We start from the raw sequence: 11,932 nt of genomic DNA, 5'->3' as shown, positions 1-11,932 counted from the left end.
ATCAAAACAGCACATGTGAGGACCAACAATCAAATTGCAGACTTATTCACTAAGGCGTTGAGTACATTACAGTTTGATACACTACTCAGCAAGTTGGGTGTTATTAACATACACTCCAACTTGAGGGGGAATGTTGAAGACAATCAAGTAAAATAGGAAAGCAAATATTGTATATTAACTCAATTAGTTTGTTACCATCTTAGTAAAGTCAGAGCTAATTTATAGGCATTAAAATAGGATCTAAATTGTATAGAATCGTGTATAAAGATGTATTCTTTTACTGTTGAAATACACAGCATATCATTTTTCACCAAAATACCTTCTTATTACACTAAAAAAGAAATCAATAATATTTATTTTTATTCATTCCACTTTCTAAATGGACCCGAATGCTTTGCTATCAATGAATAAGAAGATGATTCTAGAGATTCCAAGGGAAGTCCTTAAAGCTAGCTTATAAGACTTACAACTTTTGGATTCTAAACTTTGGTGTTGATCCGTTGGATAAGGCTAATAGTCATGTTGTTTGCTTGACGGAAGAAGGCTCTTATAATTTATGGGGAGAAAACTCGACATTTTATAGGTTGTACTTGGTCAAACAAACTTTGAGCTCTAGAGATCTAACATCACACTTTATTCTCTTCCATGCCTCAAGTTCTTGCAGCTTTTTACATTGCAAAGCTAATTAAGTAATCCAAGAATGGAATGGAGTGGTGAAAGTCGCATAATTCTAGTTGATTTTTGGTTCTTTCCAAATTTTGAGTCTAGGAATTTTTGACCAGATGAACCAATGTTTATCTTAACTATCTCCAGGGTCTTGATGGCTGCAGACTTATCTCTAGAGCATTGTCGAGCCTTTTCTTGACGGCTATCTACAATCATTAAATTTTAAGAAAACTTAGACAATATATGTTGAAAATAAGAAAACATTCAAAATATTTTTTAAATATCAGAAAAACATTATTATAATTAATCACTAAGTAGCTATGCAACATAAAACTTGAGAAAGTTATGATAATTACTGTAATTATATCATTCCTAAAATATTTTACAAAATTAACTACGGGAAAAAATCAAAAATACCACTCAAGATGATAAAAAATATTATTTATGTCAAGTCACTCAGAAATAAACAATTGTCATTTAATTAATAAAAAGAAAATAAAAAGTCACAAATGACGCTCAATTATTTAGATTGATATAAATAATAGGCATGTATAAAACCATGACAAATCATATGCTTTTCTCCTGGACTATTGTGTATGGAGAAATAAGACAAACACCTTTTAGAGCATATGAGTTTAGATTTTTACCTCTTACTTTTTATTAATATCCTTTTTTAGTCAAATAACTATAGTAGTTGAAAAGGCATTAATCAAGAATAAGAGATAAAAATTGAAACTCATACACTTTAAGAGTAAGTTTAATAATTTTCTCGTCGTTGTATTTAGGTTTTAAGCCCAATGTTGCATGAATATGTGTTGGAACTTAAACTAGGTACAATATGTGTAAATTGAACCCAAAAGAAACTAAGATGAAAAAAAGGAGAAATTATATTAAATAGCATATTTTTAAAACTAATGTGTCATTCAGTTCGTCTATTCGAGTTTTCAATTTGAATTGATATGTGATTTTATGTGAGAGCTTTTAATTGTAACAAAAAAAGTTAGATGTGACTTATTTGTGAGATTTTTTAACTGTAGCAAAATTAGAATTGAAAACTCGAATCTGTGAAATGAACGAGGCCTAAATTAAGTAAATAACATATTTCAAAACTATTTGAAGTAAATAACAATTTACGTGGTAAATAAATCATTTACCGTGTAAATAATTTATTTGCGAATGGTAAAAATACTTACGTAGTAAAAATTTTTAAAATTCTTTATTTACGTGAAAAAAAATCTTTTTACTAGTCGTAAATAAACCATTCACGCGGTAAATTAATCATTTTTGCGGTGAATGATTCATTTATAACGTAAATTATCATTTATTTTAAATAGTTTAAAAATATGTTATTTATTTACTTTAATTTAATTACGGGGGGGGGGGGGATAAATTCACGTTCTTTATTCTCTGTTCATTCTGTGCTAATTACAATATCTTTAGGACTAGTATGAATAGGAAAGCGTGTTTGTTTTTTCCTTCTCATTGTCGTTTAATCATGTGTTTACTTGCAATGTCCGTATTTAATTTGGTGAATACACGCAATACTATAAAGAATACAAAATAATAATAATACTGTCGATTCTTAAAAAGAAAAGAAAAAAAAAAGATAATGCTTATTGGGATTCTTTTATGCCGCCGGAGGAACATTCCGGGCACACAATAATTTGTAAAATTTTATCTTAAAATTTACAAATTTAAATAATAAAATTATAAAATTTATGATAATTTATAAATTTTAAATTTTATGATAATTTACGTTAAAATTTACAAACTAAAATAATTCATCATAAAATTTACAAATTTATAAATTATTATAAATTTATAATTTTATCGTTTGAGTTTATAAATTTTATGGTAAAATTTCATAAATTATCGTGTCTCTCAATCTCAATCTTGTGTCGTGAAAAAGTGCCATGGCAGCGCAAAAGAACCCTACTTATTGATATTGATTACTCACTCGCTAGAGGGAATGAGATTAATTATCAAATAGGAAGCAGAAATAGAACCAACTGGCAAACGGCACCAAAGCAAAGCCGAGAGCTCAAGAAAAGATGATGAAATTTATGGTTCAAATCACTGGCGTTTTTTACTGGATTACCAATTGCTTCTATTTTGTCAGTTTTGCACCGTTTCCATATTTTAACAAAAAAATATATTTATGGTAAAGATTACAGAAGACAAGAAAATGATTGTAAACTCTGTAATTTAAAGAGACCACGCATTGTCGTTTTCCCAACTTGTCTTCATTTTCCATCCAAAACCCACAAAATTCCCACACAACTCGACCGGTTCAGACAACTTAGAGCTGTAATCTCTCTCTCTCTCTCTCTCTCTCTCTCTCTCTCTTACCGACATGGCACACTGACCTGGTACAGATTGATCTTAAATTCTTGTTAGTATGTGTATATATAATTCACTACACACATATATGTTCGGCATTTCTTTGATTCACTGATCTAAGTGTTTCACTTCTAGAACCATTTTCAGCTTCTGGGTTTTTCCTTATATGTTGTTCCTGAACTATATGATCTTGTCTGGTTATTAAATTGCGTTTTTTTTAGTTTTTTTTACTTATTCTGACAGCGATCTTGTCGCTCTCCAATAGCCATATATATCTCTTTCAGTGTAATTAATATACTTCCTTGACATTATTGTTCTAACCGACATCTTGCTAAGTGGTCTGATTCTTTTTTCTAGAACAGATTATTGGGCCCAAAATTAGCTGATCGTCAATATCTTATTGCACAATTTTTTGGTGCTAGAGAAAAAAGGTGTGAGATTCTCTGTTCCTTAGTCTTTTGAATTATGGGTTATGTTCTTTTCTCATTGCTTTTTTGGTTATTCTGAAATTATCCTGTGTGTAATTGCAAAAGGGGGTCTTGATTTTTGGGTGGTTTTAAGCTCTGGTATGTGTTTGTTGTAGTGATTTGACACTGATGGCGGACTTGGTTGGGCCGAGATTGTACAGTTGTTGCAATTGCAGAAACCATGTCGCTCTTCATGATGATGTCATTTCTAAAGCTTTTCAGGTAAAGAACACAAAATTGCTGATTTTCTTTGTAGCTTTCAGTGCTTTATTACTTGTTGCAACATGAATGTTTGGATGATGAGGAACTCTTTTTTGGGCTAAAAGTTACAAGTATTGAATAACGGTCTGTTCTTTGGAAAATGAAGAAAGAGGTTCTCTTAGTTGGACCGTGTTAGATGAAGAACCAACTGTGTTGTTAAATTCAACTTGCTGAAGTACTAAGCCAAGTAGTTGTATTGTGCTTATTTATGTTTAGGTTGGTTTTTTAGGCACTATTTATACGATCTCTCTATATCTTGTGTTGGGGTTGAAACTGAGCTAGAGACGTGGGATGATCTTGTTTTGGCTGTGACTAATGCTTTCAGCATTAAAGGGATCTTGATTCGACGATTTGCAGGGAAGGAATGGTCGAGCCTTTCTGTTCTCTCATGCAATGAACATCATGGTGGGGCCTAAACAGAACAGGCACCTCATGACTGGTCTCCACACGGTTGCTGATGTCTACTGCTGCGACTGCCGCGAAGTGCTCGGTTGGAAGTACGAAAGAGCCTATGAAGAGACTCAGAAGTACAAGGAAGGAAAGTTCATACTCGAGAAATCCAAAATAGCCAAAGAAAACTGGTAGTGCTGGTATTGGGGTAGGTTTTGGGTTACAAGTGTAAAGGTCACTTCTACGTGTTCATACTGTCCGTGGAAAATTGGAAATATCGAAATGCTATTGTTCTTTTATATCTTGTGTGGATATTGTATTTGGGATGTTTTGTTAATAAAATTTCAATAATTCTCAGTTCAGCTACTTGTGTTCATAATTCATTAACCACATTCTTTGAACAAAATTGCCGATACTAGTCCTGCAAATACTTTCATGATTTGGCTGAAGATGATTAAAACTCAAAATCTTCAAAGGTTTTGGCTACCTTTGATCACCCAAATCCATGGAATTTGGATAAGAAACCCCTCTTGAGCATTGATAGATGAGAAAACTTGTTGGCCTCTTACAGTAGCTTCTATACGCTTTCCATACTACATTGTATTTCCTCACTGGCTCTCTTTAAAACCCTTGACATAATACTCTAGATTGTTTGTAGGCTTTTTAAATCTTTTCTTAAAATTCAGAAGAAAATGATGTCCAATTGACGCCTCTTTGTGCGAAGTAGCCTAAAGTGAGATGGCATAGTGTACTTATAAAAGGGAACGACACTCTTGCAGCAATGAATTTATCAAAGTTGCCGAAGCTCTAAAACTGGAAGAGAATGCTTTGACAAATTTCTGAGTCATTGCAACATAGAAAACTCTATGGATCGACAATAATCTCAATGCACTAGTGATTTAGCCAAAACAAAAATCCCAATGCACTAGTGATAATAACTTAAGCTATAGTAAAACCAACGAAATTCATCAATGTAAAGAGAGAAAAAAAAAATTTGATGCATTTCCTTGAAATAAACGGTCAAAAGGGCATTCATGTCATCAGAACAAATTTTAGAAAGAAAAAAAGAAGAATACTAAAAACAATTTGAAAGAATCTATCACGCAACACCTATTTTTTTCTTCGTTATCCACCTCTTTTTCGCATTTTCGATAGCTTGTTCCCTCATCTTCAAGAGTTCAAGACAACATTGGTGATAATGAGAGTCAATGGTTTGAAGCTCCAGTTTTAGCTCATCATCCTGATTTTTGTCTCCTAGAGATAAGGAACGGATGCTTGAGAGGCTAATATTTTTCGACTGATCAGAGCACGAATCAATGTAGGAGAATCCAGAGTTTGTTGTCATCTCATTGATCATGAGATTCTCAGCAAAATGAGCTTCATAACTATTCTCGTTATCGCATCCCTCAAGACTGTAAGATTCCAAAGCCTTGAAACTATCAGCATCTGAGGGAATTCTGATCCCATACTCCGCTGATAAATCTGAATCAGCTGATAAATCTGAATCAGCTGAAGCTTTGTTTTGAGTTTCCACATCCACCACAACATGTTGCCCATCAGCAGCCTCGGAAGGAGGCTTAGCTAATACCGGATCCCAAGGACACCTTAGTGGAGTTTCATCATTCAGAAGGATAGAGGAATGTCCATTTGAGCTATTTGCTGCAGTTGACAAAGTCTCAGATGAGGTTTTCCAGCTGGGTACAAGCTTCACAATCAAGTCGTCAATCAACTCAGCTATGACGGTCACATCTTCATTTGTGAGATCAAGCTGCTCAACCATCTCCCCAGCAATTGACACTGCAGTATCAGAGTCCAGATAGAATGCAAAATGGATATTTCTTATCCGACCTGTCAAACCACAAATAGAGGTTCAATTACACTTGGGAATAAATTTTTTTTTAACCAACTTAGAAAGGAATAAAGATAAATGAAAAAAAAAGAAAAAAAAAACTGCACCACAAATTTACTAACCAGAAGGGTCTCTGATGCGCAAAGTTAATGAAATTGTATTGTTACCGTCTTTTCCCCCTTTTAATCTGAACTCATTATTCTCAGTGTACCTCCAGAGTTCCAGAACTGAGGTGCTAGAAGTTTCATTGACATGTTTTACACAAGAGTCAACAGAGAGTTTCTTGCTGTTAGAGTCTATGTCCATTGGACGACATTCAGGCTGTGGAGAGTCAACTGATTTGGGAATAAAATTTGGTATTTCTGAAGGTTCACAGTCAAGATCCCTGAGATTTTCAGTAGCAAGGAAAGGATCTTTCAACAGTTCGATTGCAGACAATCTCATAGATGCAGGAACTAGACACTTCTCTATGAACTGCTTGACTTCGGGATCAACCACTTTAGCAAGGGAAGCTGGCTTTACACCCTGTAACAAAAGAAGAGGAACATTAGACCTACCATTTAGAATAAATACATGTTGAAACAAAATTTTAAATTTCTGGGCAATCTCAGCAACTTACAGAGGTAACCTTTTTAAAAATTTGAGCTGGATTTCTGCACTCACTGTATGGGTAATCACAAGTAACCATTTCTAATATGCACATGCCAAACGAATATATGTCAACAAGTTCGTTGTATTCCTCCTCATAAAGCTCAGGAGCCATAAACTCCGGAGTGCCTGTGCAAAAGAAAAAGATCAGCACTTACAGTTAAAAATTTAACCAATATCATACAGCAACAAGAAGAATAAAAACTATTACCAATAACACTACGAGCAGTGGGCTGCTGCATAACTATTGCCAATCCAAGGTCTCCAAGTTTAACTTCTCCCGTATTTCCATTAACAAATATGTTGTCACATTTAAGATCTCTATGAATAATACGAGGATTGTGAGAATGTAGATAGTGTAATCCTCGAAGAATCTGTCTAGCCCAGTTCTTGATGGCTTTCATATCGACATATTTATGCTTCTTACGATACCTATATCTCAACACCACGATGAATGAAACAAATTAAGAGAGAATCTAAGAAAAGAAAATGACAAAAAAAAAAGTATAGGAAAAGTTCAACAAAACACACCGCCTCAAACTGCCAGAAGTAAATAACTCCGTTATCATGTTAATGGTCTTGTTTGTATCATCCACCCAGGAGTTGTAGAACTTTATAATATTTTCATGTTTCAGAGACTTCAGCAGATGAACCTCGGAATATAATCTTTCCAGCTGGTCTGGTGATTGCATTAAATCCTCAATATTCACTTGGTTCCAAGCTACTTCAATTCCCTCAACTTCATCGAATGCCTTATATCTAATATAACATAGCAAGAAAAAAAAAAATTAGTATAGAGAAATATTCGCAACGAAAAAAGAAGTTTGATAGCTAACCACAAGGCAAAAGTCTAGTGTTGAATAAATAAGAAAAGTATGGTGCATACACAGTCTTGAATGCTCCCCTTCCCAGAACTTCTTCATACTGAAGACAGAAACACAACATAGACAAAGATTATATCGCTTATAACATAAAGCAATGAACTGAGTGGCAATTCAGGAATGTTGGAAAATGAAAGTACTCACTATGGCAATCATAAGGCAACAACACATTATACGCATTTGTGTTCTATTGTAAATAAACCATGAGGTGAAGACAAAATTCCTAGACCAAAATTCCCTGAATCAAGATATACTCGGATTTACAGTTTAGTCTGCTGGTGACTTTAGGCGTAGAAAAGTGCCATCTACTGATGCTAATTGGTTCAAGTTTATGGAAAACCATGGCAATTTTTCAACAAGGATAACAAATTCTCTGAAAACAAAATTTCCTTAAAAAAACAAAAGGCTGATCCATACACTCATTCCAAAATGAAACTAATTTTTCCTTGGTTCCATAGAATATGATTGAAAAATCTTACATGCACTAGAAAGTCAGCTCTGAGAAAATAACAAATTGTCAAATTGATCCATAATAACGCTACATTACCTCGCTCCTTATTGTGAACACAAAAACTGTATAGAATGCGAAAATTGAAAGAAAACGTGTTCTTCTCCTCATACAAAGGAAATTAATTAGAATTAGCAATACCAATATTGAAAAAATCAACGCAAAATTCCGATTACATACCCGTAAATATCGTCCAGTTGGATCTCTCTCCACAACTCCACCATCGTCAGAGTTAGAATTCACACCTATACACGAATCCATCGCGAAAACGACGACGAAAAAATTCCCAAAAACAAATCTTCAGGAAGAAAAAAGAATCTCGAAAAAAAAAAACAAGAAAATCAAACCACACCAAACCGCAAACCCTGTCAAATCAATTCGCAGTTCAAGCTCGAAGGAATCAGAAGAGAACGGGAACGAAGACACTGTTCAGAGAACGCCTCACAAGCAACGGAATATGAATCGAACGCCGATCGGAAGCGGAACCGGCATCCGACGATACAGACACCGAAGGACCCAAAACCCATGCCGGAAACGGAACGGAAAACTCTCAGACCTATCCCAGACTTAGCCATGGCGATCTCTGCATCTTTCGGAAGAAAAAATTGATGGGAAAAACGAGGAAAAGAGAAAAAGCCCCAAATTGAGAAACGGAAACCCTAGCAGAGAAGGAGAGAGATTAGGGAAGATGGATGAATGGACTAACAGTGATTAAGGAATGTTTAGGTAGCGACGGAAAATTAGAAAGGGGGCGGTTTTTGGTGCGGTTAGATCGGAAGAATTGTACGGGAGAGCATTGTTTGTTAATATATAATAAATTCAGTTTTTAGAGAGAGAATGGGAATAAAAATAGGAAGGAAAAAACAAACTTGACTTTGGTTTATGAATTTATAATTTTAATTTTAAAAATTTAAATTTTTTTATGAAAGCTCTTATCTAGACAATGTTAGGGTCTAGTCTGGGCCCAAGCCTTTTGCGGATTGGTTCTGACCCTTTTTATATTTATTATCATATTTAATAAAAAATATATATATTATGTGTATATATGTGATTTTATTAAATTGAAATAATATGAATAAGTACGCATAAATGATTGTCTTGTTAAAACTCTTACTAAGTAAAACTTGTGAAGAGATCGGAACAAAACCTTGGCGAAGGAAAAAAAATGCAGTATACAAGGATAAGTAAATTGTACTATGACTGAATTGCTTTCAGAAGATTCTGTTATGTCTAAATTTGAAAAAATAGCCTAGAAGTGTATCATCTGTATAATGTTGTTTTCATCATCTTTTCAGTCTTTCACGCACATTAGCCCCTCTAAGATATTCGGGTACATTCTGCTCCTCTTGTCGTCAAGAATTTGATTACTTGTACTAAATGCTTGCTTCGATGCGACCGTTAACACTAGAGTTGTCAGAATGTCACATGCTATTATGGATAATGTTGGAAAACGATATGTCTTGCTCTTCCACCACTATAAGGTGTCTAGTTTGTCATCACCAATTGCAAAATTTAATTCAAAATATTGGACTAGTTCTGAAGACGCTCCATGTGTTGATGACGATCCCGATACTTTCTCCTTCCTCTTCAAGAAGCTCCATGATGAACCTTTAGGCCCTGAACTGTTCCTTGACGTCGAAGTTGCATGTTGTTGTTATTGTTGTCATGTTCCGTATTTTTTTTTTCATACAATGCAAACAAGTGTTCTAACATTTCCTAGCATCGTCAATGTTTATTTCCATATCAATACATAAATTATCTGTTGTAGCGGAAATCAAAGATTCGGGCTTATCTAATCCACATCTAGGATCTAAAATTGTTGCTAAATGCATATAAAATAGGACAACCGGCACAATAATTTTTAAATTTAGCTTCCGTTTCATAAACTAGTGCAAAAAGATCAGTATCCCTATAATAAACAAATGTTTCCGAAATATTAAATAATTGATGCAAAGCTAGATGCGTAGTAGGAGAATACACACTAGAAAGTAATGCAGTAGCATTATAGAATACTTCTAAAATTTTTAAAAATTACTCACCAATCTTTAAATCTGCATCATAAATAAAATGCTCACCATGCTTACTGTTCACATACGTAGTGATGATCTGTTGATACGAAATTACAGTTTTCAACATTAAGTAGATGGAGTTCCACCTATGTCTCACATATGTTGGAAACTTTCTTGGCCGCATCTGGCTGTTCTTGCAATATTATCGAAATTCTTGAAGCCGAGCTCCAAAACTAGATATGAAAGGCGACGATTCTCTAATTTTTATTAGATGATGGGATATAGATTCAATACTTGCTTGTACTACTAAATTTATTATATGACATGCAGAACGTTGATGAAAAAATTCTCCACCAAAAGGTAGTTTCAAATTTACTTTAACACATGTTAATAGCAGTTGTGTTAGTTGATGCACTATCAAAAGTAATTGTTAAAACTTTATCTTCAATGCTATAAAAATTAAAAATTTCCATTATAGTAGTTAAAATAGCATGTGCATTATGTGGAAACGGGCATAAATGAAAACCAATAATTCACTTTTGTAAGACCTAATCCCCGTCAACATAATGCGCCGTAACGCATAAATAACCAGTTTTATTACAATCCTCCCAAAGATCAGAAGTGCAAGAGATTATAGCATTGAAAGACCTAAAATTATCAATAAGTGATTGTCTCATTGCATAAAAAACTTTCATGAAATCAGCTCTAGCTGTGTTTCTACTTACCCGTTTAAATTGTGGACAAAATGTTATCTGAATAAATTCTTCAAATGCCGAATCATCTGCAAAAGACAATGGTAATTCGACACTAGCTAAAAATTTATCTAGTGCCTCACGAGCACGTTGTGCATCATATGTAAAATTTTGTAAATTTTGTGATGTGAGTGACAATGTTTGTTGGCAGGAGTCTACACTACCACCTTGGTGTAATGGTAGACATGTTTTCCAATATCTATCTAGATGGCCAGTACCCCCACCTTGTTTTGTTAGAAAAATGTTTTTTGTAATATTTACATACCGCATGCATTTCAACTTCACGTGTTTTTGGATTAGGTCGTAGCTCATCGGTGAAATGTTGCCATGCAGGAGCATTGCAGGGTCTTTTTTCCATGGCACGTTCTCCAACATCCTCATTATGCACCGATTGATTATCAACCGGAACATTATCCGGTTTAGTAGGGTTGGAGTTGTGCATCAAAATTTCATCCTCAAAAAATAGTTGATCTCCAAAATCAGGGAAATCAGGCAAATTTCCTTCCGCCATTTTCTATAAAAAAAAAACATAAATTAATGTTAATAATGTTGGAAATTGTGTCCTATAAGCATGAAATGTAATATGATATTTATTATTTATTTAATAAAAGAGTTTATTCATTATTTTATGTGCATATATTTATGAATATTTTATGAATATCAATGAAAATAACATGATTATTTATGTAACCTTAAACATTGTATAGAAGTGTTATATACGAGAGGATAATGTTTAAGAATAATAATCAAAAAGCAATGTTCATAATGAATTTAATTAAAGTTTGGAATCTTTAATTAAAACATTATTAATACATGTCATTCCCATTCAGAATGGAACGGTGTTATCCGCACTATTGATATGGCGAGATATTGAATGAGTGTATTTTGCATAATGAGATTATGTGGAACAAGGACACAGACACAATATGAATTTCTAATAATTCCATTAAGTATAGAAATTCTAATTGAGTTTACCAATGGTCATATATAGGATGATTTTAATCCTGAGTTCTTAACAGACTCCTATTTATGGATTTGTGTCTTTTGATTTACTTGGTACGGATTCTGAGATCCTGAGTCCTATTCCTTGTATTTTGGAGACATGATGAAGTAGGTAGCCGGGAATGTTATTACACGAGATGGAATCCATTCCTTCTTAAC

The 11,932-nt window shown here is 33.9% G+C and overlaps 2 protein-coding genes across 6 annotated transcripts; one reads left to right on the top strand and one right to left on the bottom strand.

The window, feature by feature from the left end:
- Window positions 1–2,763: 2,763 nt before the first annotated feature.
- Window positions 2,764–4,420, top strand: LOC21387173 (protein yippee-like At4g27745). Of its 4 annotated transcripts, none has more exons than XM_010107841.2 (4): window positions 2,764–2,973; window positions 3,369–3,437; window positions 3,590–3,695; window positions 4,092–4,420. In XM_010107841.2, exons 3-4 carry the CDS (start codon window positions 3,603–3,605, stop codon window positions 4,317–4,319), a joined length of 321 nt encoding a protein of 106 aa, XP_010106143.1. In that variant the 5' UTR covers window positions 2,764–2,973; window positions 3,369–3,437; window positions 3,590–3,602; the 3' UTR covers window positions 4,320–4,420. The 4 variants fall into 4 exon arrangements, with proteins under 4 accessions (XP_010106143.1, XP_024027810.1, XP_024027811.1 ...); XM_024172042.1 differs by having other exon boundaries at window positions 3,364–3,437; XM_024172043.1 differs by having other exon boundaries at window positions 2,764–3,035; window positions 3,369–3,436; window positions 3,588–3,695.
- A 678-nt stretch (window positions 4,421–5,098) lies between these two features.
- On the bottom strand, window positions 5,099–8,845 carry LOC21387172 (serine/threonine-protein kinase WNK8). Of its 2 annotated transcripts, none has more exons than XM_024172035.1 (7): window positions 8,191–8,845; window positions 7,508–7,545; window positions 7,153–7,380; window positions 6,833–7,053; window positions 6,593–6,750; window positions 6,096–6,498; window positions 5,099–5,972 (listed from the first exon to the last, which is right to left on the bottom strand). In XM_024172035.1, the coding sequence occupies exons 1-7, from the start codon at window positions 8,269–8,271 to the stop codon at window positions 5,224–5,226; spliced, it is 1,878 nt and encodes a 625-aa protein (XP_024027803.1). In that variant the 5' UTR covers window positions 8,272–8,845; the 3' UTR covers window positions 5,099–5,223. The 2 variants fall into 2 exon arrangements, with proteins under 2 accessions (XP_024027803.1, XP_024027804.1); XM_024172036.1 differs by having other exon boundaries at window positions 6,602–6,750.
- Between the last annotated feature and the right edge of the window lie 3,087 nt (window positions 8,846–11,932).

Source organism: Morus notabilis, unplaced genomic scaffold (genome assembly GCF_000414095.1).
Source record: "Morus notabilis unplaced genomic scaffold, ASM41409v2 Scaffold2599, whole genome shotgun sequence".
Lineage (NCBI taxonomy): Eukaryota > Viridiplantae > Streptophyta > Magnoliopsida > Rosales > Moraceae > Morus > Morus notabilis.
This window is presented reverse-complemented; position numbering and strand designations above follow the sequence as displayed.

Coding starts and splice junctions, on each gene's coding strand:
- LOC21387172 (XM_024172035.1), bottom strand. CDS start 8,271: ATGGATTCGTGTATAGGTGTGAATTCTAACTCTGACGATGGTGGAGTT. Junction 7,546..8,190: donor CAACTGGACGATATTTACGG/GTATGTAATCGG, acceptor TTCTGTCTTCAG/TATGAAGAAGTTCTGGGAAG. Junction 6,499..6,592: donor TTTTTAAAAAGGTTACCTCT/GTAAGTTGCTGA, acceptor CTTTTGTTACAG/GGTGTAAAGCCAGCTTCCCT.
- LOC21387173 (XM_010107841.2), top strand. CDS start 3,603: ATGGCGGACTTGGTTGGGCCGAGATTGTACAGTTGTTGCAATTGCAGA. Junction 3,696..4,091: donor TCATTTCTAAAGCTTTTCAG/GTAAAGAACACA, acceptor GACGATTTGCAG/GGAAGGAATGGTCGAGCCTT.